Below are 20644 nucleotides of genomic sequence, written 5' to 3'. Positions count from 1 at the left end.
TCGTTTTTATTCGATGAGCTTTTATTGTGTGAAAATTGTAGACTCACGATACGACTTCTTGCTGCATATACATAAGAGCAGTAACGAGTATAAACGCGATATTTCAATTTGAATGTGACTTATGTTTTTAAGGCATGTGCATTCGCAGACTAAAAAACACTGACCAGAACCCAAATCTTAAAGTTAAACGAAATACACATCTGCAGCAAAGTTTGGATGCTTATCGTGTCTATCAAACACGCACCCACCATAGAATTTACTTTAGACTACCGATTCACCAGGTAGATCAAAGAACTATAAATATCCACATATTTTAACATAATTGTACAGTTAAATCAGTCGTAAATATGCTGTATATGTAAATATGCTGTATATATATATATATATATAATATTAGAATATATATACATATATCTGTATATATTTAAATTTGTATTATATTTTGATCAATTTTTGTTTTTTTTTGTAAATATTCTCCTTGCATATAATGATACAATGCCAATTTATCTACAGACATAAAATGGAAATTATTAAATTGTAATAGTCGCTATCAGGTCAATGGTCAATAAATTCGTACGTTTTACTTTATAAATGTGTGTATGAACCTACAAACTGCTGCCACTGAGTATATACAATATACGATCACGTATGTTCGCAAAGGTATAAATAATATACATATCTACATTGTTTACATTTGTGTATCTATAAATTCATACACATTCTTAAGTAAATGTAAAACATTATACCATATTTTATTAATTTATTTCATGATCTACTTGGTTGTACAAGTAGAGTAAAATGCCGCAAAATTCTATTACAATTGAACCGAAAAATATCAAAATTATTCCCAAAATATTAGGCATACAAATTGTTAACCTTATCGAACTCAAATTTTAATAAGTTGTTAATAACGAAAACTCATACCTAAGGCAATTTTGTATTATACATTTTGTGGGTGGTTACCCATTATAAAATTACACCACAAAATCCAAATATCCATTTGAGATGCTCTTGTATGATGTAACCTTATTTCGTGAACTCTGAATATATCTGCAATCCTTGTTATGGGAGACGACTAGTGTACACTACAATATAGAATTAATCAATTAATGATTAATATATATATTTTGGTACACATGATACTCATAATTATGATTACAGTACTTTCTTGTTTTTGGCACTTTTTAATAATGGCCGCAATTTAAATAGTATATTTTTTAATGGCAATAGTGAGAAAATGGCAAATAACGCTTCTTATTGCACGTTTATTGTGGGTGATTGTTTTGTTGAAATACATTGATATTTATATGTTGAAACATCAATTAAATCACAAAACTGCTATGAGACGCTAATGGCTCCAGTATCCGAGGTACTGGTTGTCGCAGCAGCATTGCCAGATGCTGTGGATGGAGTATCAGATGTATTGCGACGTTTTATAGTCAAGGTGGGGGTATCAATTGGAAGTACAGCTGTTTGGAGTCCGATTCCGATCCCGTTGACAGTACTGTTGCTGGTTGCTGCGAGATGATTACTTAATTGTTGCTGAAAGTGCTGTGTAAAACTGCTGTTGAATAGCGAATGATGAGGATGCGCTGCGTGAGGATTCATATACGGACTATGACGAAGTGATGCTATCGATGCTGCTGTCGATTGAGAATCGTAATTAGCCACGTCATTTAACACAATATTGTGATCGTCTCGTCTCTTTGTCAGTTGATTGATGCTCAAAGGATTGTTAATGTCGTGCGGATTAGCACCAATTGGATTGCGATGTAATGATGATGAAGTTGTTGGTAAGGGAGTTAACGATGTTGAGCTTGAGGTTACTACCTTACTGCCTGACGTCGTTGCGTTAACAGGCGCGTTATAAGTGTTAAATCCATTTGTTGCCAAAGAGGTAGAGAGGCTGTGGCTTTTACTTAAGCTGATGCTGGTATCCGTGCACGAGCTCGTGTTAAAATGATAGACGTTTGATTGAAAGATTTTTCCGTAGACAGACTTAAGCCCATACCTAAATGACTGAAACGAGTGCCAAGCATCGTGGCCCTCTCATTAGCTGATGTTGTCGTCGGTGCTATACTGGTTCCCATTCCGTTTCCGAGTCCCGACGACGAGGTCGCTGCCGATGAGGCACTTGAGGTATTTGGCGTGTTAATTATGATACTTGTTGAAACGCTACTCGACGATCCACATCCTTTCGTTTGCTGAGTATTCGTAGCAGTCGACTGCTCAGCATTGACTGCAAGTGAAAGCATACTAACTGTAGCCAGCGTCTGTGGTGTTGCTGGACTAGTTAACATATTCATATTCAGAGGACTGGCAAGGCTCGTCGTCGTTGAGCTTTGTAAGCTCGACAAGCCACTCAGGCAACCTGGACTTGACATTGACTGATTTGTTGACTCTTCTGTATCCTCAGTATCTGCCATTTTATTGGTTTCCGTCTCATCGCCGCTTCCCCACTGGCACCAGCTAGATCAGCGTCATCATCGTCGTCGTCGTCCTCATCGCTCAGTTGACTCATGTTGCCAATATCATCCATACAACTACCATCATCCTGTCTCCCGCTTCCGTTCAACGCCTCCATGTATCTGATGCACTTCTTTTACGCCTAAGTAAATAAAAAAATTATTAGCCACATTTATTAATTGAATCATGCACAACCTAAATACCAAAATACATAAACATTCCGTAATATAGTACATGATTATAATTTGTATAAATCATGCACAGGGTGCAAGGACCCATCACTACAAAGTAACAAATATCATATATAAAAGAATAATTTTTAAAATACATATTGACCGTGCAAACTAAAACAAAAAAAAAAAAATCTTTAAATTCTTCTATCTTATGCTTATGTAAAATTATTTATGCCGATAAGTCATTACATATCATGGGTATTTTTTATAAAGAAGAACAAATAGAAATATCTTTCATTTAATAGAACAATAATTGAAATTAAATCCGCTAAATAATTCTTGAGACAACATTCAATTGGTAGTGATTAGTTTTATTGTAAAATTAACCTAACAGTGTAAATATATAAAAATTTCATATCAATAACGTGCTTACTGAGAGTTAAGACTCTTTAAAATGTTTCAATGATAAAAAAGGTACAGGATTATGAACAGATAAAGCAAAGGAAACAATAAACGGAATGCAGAAGAGTAACAAAAACAAATTTTTGAACACGATTGGAACAACTCAATTAGATAGAAAGCTATTCATAAAACAATAAATAACTGTAAGTAAAATATTAATTAAAACTCAATTTCATATTGACTTTATGTTGTCTATTGCAATTCAAGACTTCATTATTATGTTATCGAGAAATAAAGCAATATATTGACGCAATATTTACAATATACATATTTAAATATGGTTTTGTAAAACTAAAGATGGTCACATATTCAAATCAAAAAGCAAACAGCAACAACAGCAACAATAAGAACATTAATAAATAGCTCTTACAAAATAGCTATCATGGTATATATCTCAATTTTTAAATGTATTTAATTTTTAATTAGGAATAAATATAATATGTTTCCTTTTATATGTACAGTTTAAGTATGCACATACATACATACAAATGTAGACTTTTAAGAGATATTTCCTAAGTTCGTTTGTTTTATGCCATATTAGCAAAATTGTCAGTAACAAATTAACTTTAAAAGATATATTGAAACATATTGGATTTTTTAAATTTCCACAATTATAAGTCAATTGGTCATTGCCCAAAAAATTCCAAATTCATTTTTAAAGATATTATCTTTAATACAAAAATAAAAATGTTAGTGAAAAATATGCTAATATGGGGTAAGCTATTTATTGAAAGAGCTATTTTCTTTTTATTATTTGAAAATATTATTTGATAGCAAATTGGTATACACTGACTTAAATATGTAATTGTAATTTATTTACTGATTTTTGAAGAGCAGAAGCTCGAAGGTCGAGTGTACCAAGCAGTTCAGTTTTAATTGATGTTATCCTGGAATTTGCCTGCTCATTTCAACGTCATCATATCCAATCTTTACAAGTTGACGTAAGTTGGAGGTGCTTGGGGATAACTGTTGAATACTTGCTGTGGTCGCAACTATTCCACCTCCATTGTTACTACTACCAAGAATGGAACCAATAACGGTCTGCTGTGCATGTTGTGTGTTTCCATTAATAGTAGATATTGTTGATCCATTTCCATTGCTATTGGCCAGTATTTGTAAGTGTGTTTGTGCTAGCGATGAAGATGTTGATGAGGACGAAGAGCTCGACGAGGAGTTTGGTAACATCACTGTGCCTCCTACACCAACTATGCCGGTCGTAAGCATGCCGACACTTATGCTATTAACACCTGAGCCCCCGACAATGCCGCTAGCGTTGTTGTTGGACACTGATGAAATGGCGCCCAAGCTCATACTTGGACTGAGGGAAAATCGCAAGTGGGCAATATACATTTTATAGGATAATTTAATAGTCCAATATATATTTGGTATAGCATTAGAAAAAACGATAATACTTAAAATTATCCTTTGATATTGTAATCTCAAATATAGAAACATTGTCTGTGAGTATGTGTGGGGATCTATCAAATCTAAATAAATTCTATCATAAATGCCTACAACCTGTAGATTTTAAAACGCCATTAATAGCCAAACCTAAGCTGTTTATACCTGAGCCCCCATTATGCCACTAACGTTGTTGTTGATAAAACCCCAAGTTTGCAATATAAATTTTGGGTTCAGAATCATTAATAGTCTAATAAATATTAAATATAGCATAAGCAAAAATAAAAATACGACGGGACCACGGGAGTAGTGCCCAATCATTGTTAATAACTCGAATAGGAATAGAGCTTAAAAAAATGTCCGAAGTCTGAACATATTAAAACAACCATAATTAATGTGTGACAGCCCAACATTAAAAAATACGTTTAGAGTTACTCTATATTATAAAATCTATTGAACTCTTGAACTAAAAACACAAAAAATAACAGTAATAATAAGATATTACTAATTGTGTTGTAATCAACCTAAAGATTAATATTACATTTTAAATTTTAATCATACTCGATTTGTACAGTGAAATGTGTTGTCTGTGTATACCGCCTACTCAAAGAAGGAAGGTAACAGCAACTCATTAGCCATTATTTATTCGAATTTGAAACAATTACTACCATGATAAGTAACTGAGTGAAAAAGTGACTTTGTCGTCAAAATTCATTAAAAGCTTTTTGCAATGCTTGCTTGCATAACTTTGGTGATTGTTCGCTCCAACCGCATGTCATCAAATGAAAATTTAAATAACAATAATTACTCTAAAATCAGTCTCCTTTAAAATTTTAAATCTTAACTTTTCACTCTAAGTTTGTAACAATTTCAAATATTCTTAAAATGTTCCCAGCATCACGTCATTGAATTGAAAAATGGTTAGCGGCCATCGCACAATTATTAATTTTGTAACTTTCGTATTTGTTTAAAATTAGTATTGTGATACATTGTGTATACATTTATAATTGAAAAATATGAACTTTATTTTAAACAATTATTTTGTATATAAAAATCGTAAGGAAAACAGCATTGTATTTATCGAAATTTGTCATAAAGTTGCACAAGTAACCTGGTTTTATATCAGATATTGACACCTATAGTATCGCTTTAGATTTGACCATCCGCTATCAATGTCAAATATAATATCCAATGTATTATCCCTCTTTATCAATGTACAATTAATACATAGTGTCGAATATTACAACACTTGTTATAGTTGCACGCTGTTCAAATTGGCTTTAGATATTTGAAACGCCCACTTCCACAGGTAATAAAATAAAATTTGAATAGCAAGTGGAATTTTAAAGCTAGAGTCACGATTCTTTGTACAAACCCATATATAAAATATTCTTTGGTTTTATTTCTACTATTTTTATTATTTTTGCGGTATATTAACTCGGTAGAATTTATTTATTTATACCTCAATATTTTGCTTTTATTCAAAAAGGGGAGCGGGCATATGAAAGTTGAGCACACTCCAATGTAGCTTTTTTACTTAATTTAATATATGTGGGATATATGGGTATTGTTTATTTGAACTATAATACAGCTGTTCCATTAGTTTGCTGTCATAGGGCAGCAGATATCTTTCAGACGAGCACAATCGATTGAATCTATTTAAAATGTTAGTATGCCTACATCGCATAAGAGATATTATTTTTTAAGAAAACCCAGAATTTATCCACAAGTGTATGAAAAACCTTCAAATTAATCGCTGATCCTTAGAGCTTGATTATTATACTTTATACTTCATTATGGAAAATATTTCACATTGACGAACTTATATTATTGCTTGTTGTTGTTTAAAGTTTGGTGTATGGTCGACCTTTTTTAGTCGTGACAATTTTCTATTTATTTCTCATGCCCGCAAATTCTCAAAATTGTTCCCGAAATATGTTAAACGTAATTTCAACTAATGAAATGTTTGTAATGTAATTGCATTTATAAGCGAGATTACCATTAGATAAATTGAAGGAAGTCGAGAGGTTTACATATGAATGCTAATACAATGCAAAATCATAATTCGCCGTATAAATCATATGGTGATTTTGAAAAATAAGAATTATGGGAGGTCTTGAACTATTTACGAAATTAAGAATAGCACCACTTTTTAAAATTTGTTTTGTTTATAAATATCTAATAAAAATTGATAAGGTGGAAAGTCTTTCAAAGAGTATTGGTATCATATATTTAGTCGTTTATTTTATTTTTTTAGCGGGAAAATTGACGAATAAAATAATAGCATAACTTGGAATATTATCGTGAAAATAAATTTCGAAACTTGCGCTAGTCGTACGTACTTTCCTTAATTTTCTCGCTAAAACCATTTAAAAATAAGCAAAGTAGTAAACCAAATAAAAAAAATTATGCCATTTTTAATTTTAATAACTGAATATCAACTGTTCATCAATGAACTTAGTAATTTTGATGACATATATATATAGCACCTATTGTCAACATGCAACAAAATATTCATTTGTATATGTCTATGTAGATGTAGATGTAGATGTAGATATAGATGTAGATGTAGATGTATATGTTGGCCCTCGTACATATACATATCCACTTGGCCCTCGCTTAACACGGACTCTTTTAGCACGAACACTCGACTGTAACTTTCTTACTTGTTTAATTTAATACCAAACTTTAATTTTGAAAATATGAATGTCATGCATTTATTAAAGGCATATGCATAATAACTTTTGGTTAATTTTGAAAAATATGTATGAAACTTTAATAAAAACAGACCAAATTTGAACAACATAAAAATTTGTTTGCTGCCAATTTTGAATTTTGCGAACGTAACCCCATATTTTGTACTGAATCCATGTTTCGCTTAACACTATTTCGTGTAACACGAAGATTTCTAGGAACGTAACCCCGTGTTAAGCGAGGGCAAAGTGTTTACGTATATGTATATATGTATATGTATATGTATATGTATATGTATATGTATATGTATATGTATATGTATATGTATATGTATATGTATATGTATATGTATATGTATATGTATATGTATATGTATATGTATATGTATATGTATATGTATATGTATATGTATATGTATATGTATATGTATATGTATATGTATATGTATATGTATATGTATATGTATATGTATATGTATATGTATATGTATATGTATATGTATATGTATATGTATATGTATATGTATATGTATATGTATATGTATATGTATATGTATATGTATATGTATATGTATATGTATATGTATATGTATATGTATATGTATATGTATATGTATATGTATATGTATATGTATACGTATATGTATATGTATATATGTATATATATATGTATGCAAATGAATATGCATGTATTCATTTGAATGTACTAATTGTTTATATGAGTGCAGGTTTGAAAAATTAGGAATACGTGAAAATTTAATTCATTGGCCTTATGTTATTAATCTATTATCATCACTAATTACTGAAACTTTAATGAAATCCTACATTCAAAAATACATTGACAGGTACATCGGACTCATCTGCGAAAATAACGTAGGCGCCACGAAACAAAAGTTTAAGTTTTTATACGTGTGTTTTTACATAATTGTGTAAGAAATAAATGTCACAAACTCGATATTTATTCATAAAGTTCAAAGCACTCAAAGAAAACCCTACAGTTCGCAGTTCAAAAATTATAGTTTGGTTTAATGATAAGTTTTTTTTGCACCAATCGACCTGCAATGTATGCAATTTAATCACGCATATTATTAATAGGTTATTATTCATTCGACCATGTTCGCCTGCAAGATAGCTGGTTTCCATATATTGAAAATTCAATATATTTAACATATATATTTATGCATTTATCATAAAAAATAATACAAGTTAATTCAAATAAATTTTGCAAGGACTGTATACCTTTAGTTTAACTTTATGTTTTCGAATTGACTAAAATATAAAATATAAGGGAATCAATTTGCATAAGGTAATCTTCACGCATTTTGTAGTTTTTCAAGCACGTTTGTATAACCATACGTAAATGTTTTTGTGCGTATTATAGCTTTTATGTATGTGGGTAATGAAGTATATGTATTTTAGGCGAAATACCTACCTGCAGGGCTTGCACCATTGATTTTGCTGATCCAGACCAAATCGAGCTCGACACTTTTTCATATTGTTACCTAAGAAGAAATTTTTTTGTAGTTGTTTTTGTTTGATAACGATAGTTGAACAGTTATAATTAAGTATTATATTGTATTTTTTAAATTTTATGATTACAAATTAATAATTTATTTGCAACTTTTGTTAGTTTGTTAGAAAATATTCAAAGCATTCATTACAACAAAACAAAAACTAAAAAATAAAATAAAATGGAAGTGAACTACGTAGTACAAGTTTTATGATACCAGCATACTATATTTTTGACTGACGATAAATAAAAGGCAATATGTATATCTTACCCTTGAATAATGAACTTAATAATAATAAACTAATATATGTACATACAAATATACTTAACGGTTCACGCTGGATTGAAGCTATGTCTATAATCAGAATTTAAATAATATTCAAAATCCTGCTATCCCATTCAAAGCTATTATTAAAATGTCATAAAATGAATACCCTGAACAATAAGATTGTAATTTAAAAACGTCAATTATGCAAGGTCTGGATTATTGGTACATATATCTAATTGTGTAAGAATAAAAACTGTGATTTTGACGAAATTGGATGTAAATAAATAATATAATAAATATAAAACATAAATATGCATGCAATAAATGGGTATGAAGAAAGGCTATATATTTTGAATATATATAATGCCTTATATATATGTATATGTATATATAATAATCATGATATTTCAAGTTTTCAATCTGCACACATTTTGTAGTTTTTCTAGCACGTGTGTATATATATATAAATAGCATTATATATATGCAAAATAATATAGGCAACTGGGACAATTTTATATATACTAACGGTGCAGCGTTTTGTTTTTAAATTTACATTGCGTTTATGGAGACTCAGACAAAGAAAACACATAATCCGGTGAATGGGTGAAGAAGTTGGAAGATTAGTTTACCGCACTTAGTGAAATAAATTATAAACAATATTTTAGACAATGTCAAATTGTCTTTATTTGTCGAAATGTATAAGTTACCATATCTACTATTTTTTTGTTGGTCAAAATAGTATTCATTTATTGTATTATTTTCCGATTTATTCTTAAAATCTATTTAACATCACTCAACCTGCCTTCAATTTTAAAGCCTATGCTGCAACGTCTATATATTGTAGTTATTTTTTATACATACATATTAAATAGTGCGTGATGTGACTTTTTTTGGTTGACTAATTTCGAAGCTCTTTTCAATTTTGTGTCAACACAAATTGATGACATACATATTATTAAGGTTTATATAATTGATTTTTAATTGAATAATTGATATAGTACATATGTATCGTACAAGAGAGTTTAATAAAGTAAATCTAACCTCCTCCGTCGTTGCTTGCCTCTGGCTTCCGCTTCCGCTTCTTTCCGCGTGTGGTGTTCGTGCGTGAACTCCAATCGGGATACATTTGCATGTGCAGTTGGCGTTCCCGTCGAGCCAACTCGTAATATTTAGCCTGCTCCTCACGCCCCAATGCATGCCACTGGGGTTGTGAGATGGTCATTTGCGATTGCGAAGGTGTCGCAAAAATTGAGAATTGTAGGTAATAGTAGTATTTGTATTCAGTACAATCGATGTGGATTGATTATTTTAATTTAAGTCGAGGCGATTGATTTAATTATTATATATTTTATATTATTATAAGTTGTATATGTAAAAAAATTTGCGCATATCGCAATATTAAATATACCTTTATTATAAGTATTATATATAAGTATTATTGTATATATTAAGGTAGAGTATATTGCGTTATGCGCAAATAAATTTTTTTTTTTTTAAAGTAAGGCAATATAATATTAGATAAAAATAAATACATTATTTAAATATGTATAATAATAACGCCAAAAGGTTAAAGTCCTGTCAACGAAAATATCACGAGAACACGTTCGATTATAATTAGATGATATTCTGCGTAGATACATATTATGGAAAAGCTTTGACTGATCGATCTTATAGACGGTTTCGGGTGCATGCATTAGCCAATTGAAAGTTCACATGTTTAGAGATTTCTAAGTTCGTATATATATTTTGTGTTGTTTTAATTCTTATACTCAAAAACTATGGAAATGAAAGCATTAAATAAAACGATATTATCTTTTTATATTTTTTCCTCATTTCTAGACATTGATCGCCAATTTTAACGTAAAGAAATATTTTTTGTATTCGTGTTATCGTAAGTGTATTATGTTGCCAATAATTTCTGTACACCTATTACTTCAGAGGACAAACCCTGATCAAATTTTTAGTCCGAAAACTTTTTCTACGGACAAGGAGCATACGAAGAGGGAATTCTAATCAACGTAGAATTGAACGCCAAGTGTAAATCTAAAAAATCTAAGACATACCTTTTAACCGAGAATACAACAGTTAAAATAACAAAATTGTTTAAGAAAACAGAAAATTTTGTCAATAAATTTATTAATTTTGAACTTCAATCCTACTAAATAAAACTTAATTTTAAGGTCTGCCAGACATCATTGTAAAGAAAATTATAACTCTTTTGAAACACTTTCTATTTTTTTAGAACTATTTTATCAGTAAAATAATATACGTTAAAAATGAAATTCGAAATCTTTTCAATATGACACTATAATCAATTTTCTATTGCAGTTAATAATACACTTCTAATTTCTGCATGTTATAGGTGCAAGCTGTAAATAAATAATGTATGCTAAATGTGAGAATCATACAATCTCCTTTTCTAACACTTCGAATTTAATGTTCAAAAGTTTGTTGCGGTTGTTGATGTTATTTTAATATGATTTTAATGCAATTTTTGATAAATAATATAATATTAGGTACGGTACGAGAATAAAATTTATTCTAAGTATTTACACAAATTACATTGATAAGTGTTACTTGAATTATTTAAATGTTATTAGTTCAAATTGTTGTTATTTTGGTGGATTAGTAGCTGATGTGAAATGTGTGTGCTGTGTGTGTTATTGTTAGTTCTATGTGTCGTATGTAAAAATATGCAATGTGTTTTTCAATGAAAGATTTTTTAACAAAATCGAACACAAGGAAAAATAAAAATTGAATGCAGTTGTTTAAAGAATAAAATAAGAAATATAGAGAGAAAAAGTGTTACAAATTCGACAATTTTGTGCAATACCTCCCGAATCCGCAGTCGATCTGTCTTTTTACGCTTTTTCTTTTTGACACGTAACCGTAGTTATCTCGTGCGCTCCACCCCGGATACAACTCCATATGCAATTGACGCTCTTGGCGCGCCTTTTCGTAATATTTGCTTTGTTCTTCGCGGGACAGTTCGTGCCACTACAAAAATGCATCATTAATGTTGGAATCAGTTAATTTTTAGATTTATTGTATACTTTATCGAGTATATGCCACTCTTACAGTGTATCTATTATATATATAAAGAAAATGTATATATATATATATATATATATATATATATATATAACAATATATATATATATATATATATAAGTCAGTCAGTGTGTCAATTACGTTACTTTGTTATTTATAAAATAAATTCCTATTATTTATTCTTTTATATCCGGTTGTGAGTCGAAATGATAAAACTCTGAAAACTTAAAGGCAGATTGTTATTTTGGTACAACCTTTCAAAAATACTTAATACTGCAGCTGAGTTGTGAAATTTATATTTTATTTTTGTTGTTCTTTGTTAAATAACTTACCCGTCTTCCTAAAATCTGATTGATTGCTGCTGACTCTTTCAGTGTACATTCGGCAACTACTTTGGCACGCATCTCTTTCATGTAGAGCATAAATGCATTTAAAGGTTTTTAATATGTGGTTTCTTCTTATCATTCGAACTATCTTTACAGTCATTTGACTGCGAATTTGATGAGGTTTTGGTATCCAAGTTTCTGCAAAATTTAGAAATAATACATTAGTAAAATAAGGTCTCCAAATAATAAATAAAATATAAGATGAAATAATAATAAATAATAATAAACTGTATCACAATTAATCTTCAAAATCATAAGAAAAATCATTTTAAAATTGACTAAAAATTAAGAAAGAATGTTAAAGAAAATTATTATTGGTATATTATTGGTATATATAAATAGTTTATTACATTAAATAGTACCCGCAAAAACAGTCATCGCATTCTGCATAGTTTATGGGATAACTCTCAAGTTTTTATTCGATAGCAACATTAAGGTAATAGTAATAACAAAGCCCAAGATGGTAATATGCAAATCACTTTATATACTCGCTACTCATAGATTAGGAGGCTACAGAAATCGCTAGCAGAATTGATTCCGCTGACAGCAATTCCACTTTTATCGTTTTCTATCCAAAGGCGTTCATTATATCCGCTACCCATAGGGTAGAAGGGTATTATAACTTTGTGCCGGCAGGAAATTTATGTAACAGGTAGAGGGAGGCATCTCCGACCCTATAAAGTATATACATATATTATTGATCAGCGTCAACAGCCGAGACGATCTAGCCATGACCGTCTGTCCATCCGTGTGTATGAGACACTGGATCTCAGAGACTATAAGAGATAGAGCTACAATATATTTTCGACAGGATTTGTTATGTTTGCTCGCAGATCAAGTTTGTTTCAAATTTTTGCCACACCCCTTCCGCCCCGCAAATCAAAAATCGAATAGCAAGTGTAATTTTAAAGCTATAGCTGCGAATTGGTATATACAATAACAACTATAGTAGTTATGATTTCTGAAAATTTGGTTGCGATCAGATAAAAATTGTGGAAGTTATTAAAGAAATACTTTTGGATGGGCAAAATGCCTACTTACTGGGGGTCTTAGTAGCTTTGGTTTTCAATCTGGTATATTGTGTCGTCTATGGTACATTTTGAATGTGCCACTATATCGATATACCACATTAATTTCAGATTAGAAAATCTGGTCGCTGACCTTAACTCAATCTCAATCAAATAAGTGGCATTACTTAACGCAAGCGATTGATAGCTGATTGATAGCGGAATCATTCCGCTCAAAATTTTTCTGCGAAATGAACTATGTCACCGAGGAATTGAGGCGGAATTTCCGATTTTGTGACATTCCTGATATTCTTGATCAACGTGAACAGCCGAGACGATATACTATAGACATATCAGTCAGTCTGCCTGTTTTGCCGTCTGCCCGTATAGGTACAATTTTATTGTATAGGAGTTGTTATTGTTGCACGCAGATGAAATTTGTAGATTCATATTTTTGCCACGACCACCACCCTTGCCCCCGTAAACTGAACAAAATATCGAAAAGAAAACGTAATTCGAAAGTTTTATACAAGATTGTTAATCCAATAATAAACATAGTTAGTTTTAATGATTGATTTGTTGCGATCCGATAAAAATCTTATAAGGTGTTGAAGAAATAATTTTATATGTCAAAAATCGGCTGTTGCTGTCAGTTCTTAATTTGGTGTTTGGTATAATTTGAATTTATATTTGCAATATCAAAATATAGCTTTTGGTATATTTCAATATTTTATTGGTTGAAGTTGGGTAGAGGGTATCTCAAAATCGAGCAAACTCGACTGTGGCTTTCTAACTTTTTTTTTGTTTGTTAAAAATAATGCTTTAGCTTTCGGTACCCCAAACATAAAACTTTTATTTTACTTTTTAATTACATTTTTTGTAGACGGCTTCCAATGCTCAAATCGTAAGGGACGTCAAATACAGTGATACCTTCACAATTATTGCTAGGAGCACCGGCTTTAGTAGTACCAATTCCAGCTGGAGTATTTCCATTTGTAATTTTACTCTCATTGGCCGTCGTCAAGGAGTTATATTGAGTCTTTAACACATTAGAAAGCGTGCGGTCTTGAAATGTAGATACAGTTGCTACTGTTGAGGAGGAAGTGGCGATGGTTGTTCGAGTAGCGGCTGAAGTTTTTGAACACACCGGCAGATTGGCAATTGAAACGACCACGTCTTGAAATACCTTCTTATTATTCGTTGCGCTGATATTTGGTAATAATGTTGCAGGTATATCAATGCGACGCGCAAATCGCGATTTCCGGCGATTATGATATCCACTGTTGTTTGAAGTAGAAGATGCACCAAGCGGACCCGTTGAGCAACTACTGTTACTACTGGTCGGTGGCGTCGATGGCGTTGGAGGGAACTGAATGTCCACCAAGTAACTGGGATCGCTAATACAAGGAACAATGTTTTCTGGTTTAAGTGCATGAGCAGTTATTGGCGATAAGTTTAAAACCGGACAATTCTTTGTCATGCCATCTTTTGGATTTTGAACAGGAGCATTTGTTTCACTTATCATGGTATTCTGCAATCGAGATTTTGATGCGAATTCCAACACAATTTCCGCAGCAGTACTGCAGCCAAGTTGAATTGGTTCTGAGCGTTGATCAGATATTGAGCTAGGATGCCAAATACACAGAGGCGTCGCCTCTTCATCGCTATTACTATCAGTATTTTCACCTTGATCATTGCAAGAGGTTTTTTGATTGAGCACCGTTGCGGCTTGTGCCAGTATGATATTTTCAATGTCGTGCAAGCTGCGTGAATGTATATCAGGATCTTGCGTGTGGGATTCCGACGGATTCCAAAAATTTTCGTGCTTCACTTCCCGTCTATCACATTCAGCAGATAGAGCAATTGCTGCTAGTGCCATCGTATCATGTGTAAGCTGACGTGGGTTTGCTCGATCTACATAGCAGGAACCATTTTCAATATCTGGTGAAAGTCCAAGACGTTGCAAGCTTCGTATATAGTAAAGTTCTGCGCTGCTCCACTGCTGATAAAGCCTTCGCACTTGCAATATCATATTATCAATTTTTTCGATTACTCTTTAATTGCATTTGGACAGTAAGTTCAAGTGCTGTGCTTGAATCTTGTAATTTTCGTTGTTCATCGTCAACGTCATGATCGTTAGCATCGTACGGGGACCTAAATGCTTGTCGGGACGCGCTTAGATTTAATTGAAATTTTTGCAAAGCAATGCCCACTTTTCCAAGCCCTTCTTAATATCAAAAGGATGTTCTTTTGCTCCCGAAAAAGTTACTCCTGGAGTCAATGTACGTTTGTTTTCCTATTGGACTTTTCGAATACTTTTCTCTCTGATCATCGAGGATATGATTAATGTTCTCTTCTTTTCGATCACTTTGAAGGCTATCGTCAGCAGCAATATCACTAAGAGTTCTAAAGTTATTGTTGTTGTCCTGCGTAATTTTCGACGATGATGATGACGATTCAGTTTCTATTGACGTTTTTTCCAATCCAGGGAACTCAAACAAATGAAACCTAAGATCTCTTCCCATCACTTCATGGTGTTGTTGTTGCGGTTGCTGCAGAAATTGTGCATACATCAACTGAGTTGCTAATAAATTTTGATGTTGTGGTTGTGAAGAGCAATTATTGCTGTAAATACGAGTCAATAATGTATCACGATTGTGATTCCACGAGGATTGCCCACGTGTCAGGTCCACGTCCAGTTTCGACCACTGCTGAAATAATTCACGATACTGTTGTTGACGTAATATATTTTCAGACTTCAATGTCAAACTCGTTGCATTATTAATCAATGGATTATTGAATATTTGCTCCATAATAATCGAATTTGCATTTTTAACGCATTCATTCTCTGATTTATTGTAGTGATTATCCAATTCGCTAATGACTGTTTGACTATGCTTTTGTTGTTGTGAAACTGATGGGGATTGGGAACCAGATTCAATTAAAACCTCTTCTGGAATCTTATTTTCAGTTATAATATTTATATTTTGTTTTGAAATCAGTTCCGTATAATCAAGGGAATGTAATTTTACAGGATCATTAATGCAGTCCTTATCCATAACAGCTACAGTGTTTATGTACGCTAATATTTAATATTAACTACTTGGAAAGGAATTTTCGCGTGACTTGCAGTTTAACAGGTTATTTCACTGTTTACAGTTTCTTACATTTTACCTATACATAAGTTCAAGAAACACTAAATTCAATTTATTTGACCGCTTTGAGCTGTAAATTTTAACTGTAAACTGTAAATTTTAAAAAAATTATAGTTTTATTTATATCTAATTATTTCATTATTATATAATAATTTTTTTTACAGTATGTTTGTATATATGTATGTTCCTATATAACCACCAAAAACAGAAAGTAACCCAAAATTCTATATATTTTCTAGTTTTCAGTGCATGGTCTTACTTGAATATTAAATAAAAATTCTTGCCTACATGGAGTTTGGAGAAGTTATTTGGAGACATTTTTTTTTTTTTCAAGGAATACTTGCTTATGAAATAAGTGTTCAAAATAGAACAAATGCTTTTTGAAAAGCTAACATTTTTATGTGTAAATAGAATTTAAACTTTCTCTTTCATTCTTGACCTGCACCATACAACTTTTTTTTTGCACTTGGTGTTGCAGGCTCTCACCATGTATGTTAATCACATGAAGTATCATTCTCTCCGTATGTCTGACATTCTCTCTCTCTCTCTCATATGCTGTTATGCTAGTCGTTTTAGTTAAATGTTATCCAGATATTTGCCTCCTGCCTTTGTCACAATTGCTTTGAAAATATGATTTTAGAATAATGGAAATTTGTGTATGTATGTATAGTACATCAAAATATTACCTTTATGCATATGCATATGTAATATGTGCGCAAACATGTATATAAACATACTATATATACACAAATATACATTCCTTAAATACAGATATACCTAAACATACATATATACATTTTTTTTTTTTTACATTTTTATTGTTATTTAAATTTCTATTATTATTCACAAAACAAAAATACACATTTTTTATAGGCAAAAACATTATTTAATATATTACACTTGTACCAATTTCATTGATAGCAAAGAAAAGTTGTTTAGATTGTGTGTTTCGCGTTGAAAAGCTTCTCGCAGTGCTTGGCGGTTGACGGGGGTTGACGGAAACGGCTAATTGTTGCATATCGCATTTTATTTAAAACTTATTGCATTTCGGACAAGTTTTCGATATTTTATTGAAATATTTGATTTTCTAACAACGATATACGCAGCCTAGCTCAACAATTTGACGAATTACTTCCGACTTTCGTAGCTTCAAAGTTAACCATTTTCAGTGGTTGTCTGGCCACGATAATTCCTACGCTACTCTTCGCTCTCTCTCGCTCTCTCTGCTCAATATGGTTCTCTCTGAAAATGCAAAAAAAAACCGGCGTGCGTCTAAAATGAGAGAGAAAACTTGCGTGTCGAGAGCGTAAGCGCATTTTAATTTCTCTACTCTGAGAATAAATGATTTATTTTTTACTTGGAGTAGCAGAAAGTTCAATGTGTAATTATAACTTGTACCAACTACCCGGTTACCAATTTTCTATGCTTTTGATAAAATATAGATATTATGGATAAATTAGTTGTTTGTGATCAGATTAATTGACATTGATTTCTTGTTATGGCAGGAACCAAGTTATTATACAACCCGAACGACTTTTATCGCAACACTTAAATAAAAATGAATAAACCTTATATAACATATATCAGTAATCGTAAATCAATAAACGTATGTGCGGTAGATATAAGTATATAACAAATATTTGGACAACATTAAAAAGTACAAAATCTAAAAAAATTAAATTATTATTAAGGGAATCACCAAAAAGGCACCCTGATTCTTCAACTATCAACATATCGTTCAGTGCAATAAACTGTTCGGCAACTGTTGTGCAACAATGGCGCCATCTGTGTAAAGAAATTGAAATAGTGGGACCTTTTTGTAAACGTTCTGAGCAAATTCATCTAATATAATGGGTAACTAAATTTGCTTCCAAGTGTTTGGCAGTTTAATTTGCAATTAATTTATGTTTGGTCAACGACCAAAAAATACATCAAATTTGTTTTAATATGTATGTTTGAATTTCATTTGCATGACATGAGTTTTTGGCTTGTTTGAAATTAAATTTCGGCAGATCTGAAGCAAAACACGTTAATTAGCTTGATCCCTAAAAATATACCGAAAATATACCAGCCTGATCCATTTGGTGTTTATAATTTTTATTACGATGAAACAATTTCAAAGATGATCTAACATCATAACAAATAAGTCTGTGCAGCTGCATATTGTTGTCAACAAAATTGTAGATATTAAATTAAAAAAATTACATTAAATTAATTCAACTATTAGGGAGCAACTTCGAACCATTTACGGCCATTGAACAAGATTCCCAAAACAAATTTTATCACAGTACTATTGAAGGGCAAATTTAAAATACAAGTTTGTTATCTAACAGCACATTTTTATATAAATATATTTAAATTGCACTATAATCCCGTATATTTGCAAAAATGCCTCACTTAGTAACTCAAGAAAAAAATATATCTAATAGATTGATATCAAATCCATATGATCACATAGCGACCATGCTACCATTGGGTTATTACTATCGCTGACTTCAAGGACATGTGCAATTTTTCTGCTGCGTACTTAATTTAATTATTTTTGAGAACTAAAATTTTCATTGACGGCATATTGTAGAATTTTAATCCGAGTAATTGACATTTCGTGACACTAAGACTGGGGCGACTTAAAATTTGGAAATTCCAAATACATAATAAATAATAATAATAAACTAAAATTTAAATAACAACACAAAAAATCTTATGTTAAAATTTCAGCTTGCTAGCATTGGGTCATGCGTTCTGTAAGTGATTAACGGTCAAATCCATTTAATGTTTACTGCTAAATAATACATACTTAAATAGTATAAGCTCGCGAAATCACACAGTCATTCACAATATGACAATATGATATTATTGTGGTTACTTTACTAATAATAAAAATAAAAAGATGTTGAACTATTAGAAATTACTTAATATGTATACCATTTGTATTTATCAAAGGCATAGATTTTAGTAATATTTATTTGCTGAATTTATTTAGTCATTGCCTATCGGACCCTCCGATCGAATGTAAGTGCTTATATGTATATCAAATTGTTTAATTAATATTAATGTATTATTACGAGCTTTAAAACTACGTTTGCTTCAATATTAATTTGTTAGCGAAGGCGAAAAAGGCGTAGCTAAATTCTAAACCAAACTTGATCTTTCTTTAAAATTAAAGAGAATTGTCATAATTGACGGTAGTTCTTAACCTGATTTGCCCCTGATATAATAGTTCAAACATATTTAAGTGTTGTGAGATGCGCACGTACCCACCGTTTTTGTGAAATCGCTTTAAAATTAAGGGGCAATGCTATTCATGTTAGGGGATGAAATTCAATGCGCAGACGCATAGTTTTTGAAAGGGCCAATGGGAATGTTTAATATATATGAATGCACATGTGTATGTGAGGTGATGTATGTGTGTATATTTGTTTGACTAGGCATGTGCGAGATTTTGTGTATGCGTAAGTATGTATGGGGGTTGCGGTTCAAGTGGGCTGCGGAGCAGGGTAAATTAAATATGGCGTCCGAGAAGTCCCCACTTAATGAACCACTGCGCAAGTATTATGGTCGTGTTAATGACCGAGTGTGAAAGTATGAGATTATGGATCTCAGTATCTTAAGAAATTTGTAAAAATGTTCAATAGCTGAATATTAAATATTGTTTTGATTTTGAAGACACTCATACATATTAAATTTTGAGTTTTCCAAACTTTTTAGTATCAATTTGTCAAATATCCTTTCAAAGTATTAAAATTTTATTTAATCCGTTTACGTGCAACACGCCATCAGTTTGAAAATATGAATATATATATAGCAAACCGACAATAATGATAATTAATTTAATATATACATATATATAATTTGTTCTTACCTTGAAAATCTGTTGTTCGTTGTACTATCTTGTATACTGCCATCCTGTTTCGAACTAGAAGTTACAATTGATTGATGTGAATTTAAAACGTGGTGAGGAGTCGCATGAACAGAGGGTAAAAGGCTTGGTGAGAACCGAAATGGGAAATCGCTGTAATTATAATTATTTATAACTTAGATATTTAGCAAATATACTATTTAGATTTAATTT

General features: G+C 31.3%; 2 protein-coding genes across 2 annotated transcripts in view; both read right to left on the bottom strand.

The window, feature by feature from the left end:
- Window positions 1–2293: 2293 nt before the first annotated feature.
- On the bottom strand, window positions 2294–2764 carry LOC133846885 (protein pangolin, isoforms A/H/I/S-like). The gene has a single exon (XM_062281596.1). The coding sequence runs from the start codon at window positions 2582–2584 to the stop codon at window positions 2363–2365; it is 222 nt and encodes a 73-aa protein (XP_062137580.1). The 5' UTR covers window positions 2585–2764; the 3' UTR covers window positions 2294–2362.
- Window positions 2765–3784: 1020 nt separating this feature from the next.
- Window positions 3785–20644, bottom strand: part of LOC133846884 (protein pangolin, isoforms A/H/I/S-like) — a 35273-nt gene continuing 18413 nt past the window's right edge. Inside the window, 6 exon segments of the mRNA XM_062281595.1 lie at window positions 3785–4419; window positions 8628–8697; window positions 10015–10174; window positions 12357–12466; window positions 12469–12548; window positions 20435–20584. Of these exon segments, the coding sequence (XP_062137579.1) occupies window positions 3984–4419; window positions 8628–8697; window positions 10015–10174; window positions 12357–12466; window positions 12469–12548; window positions 20435–20584 (1006 nt within the window). The 3' untranslated portion in view covers window positions 3785–3983.

This window comes from Drosophila sulfurigaster, chromosome 4 (assembly GCF_023558435.1).
Source record: "Drosophila sulfurigaster albostrigata strain 15112-1811.04 chromosome 4, ASM2355843v2, whole genome shotgun sequence".
NCBI classification, from domain to species: Eukaryota; Metazoa; Arthropoda; class Insecta; order Diptera; family Drosophilidae; genus Drosophila; species Drosophila sulfurigaster.
Note: the sequence above shows the minus strand (reverse complement) of the source record. Positions and strands in the feature narration are given on the sequence as shown.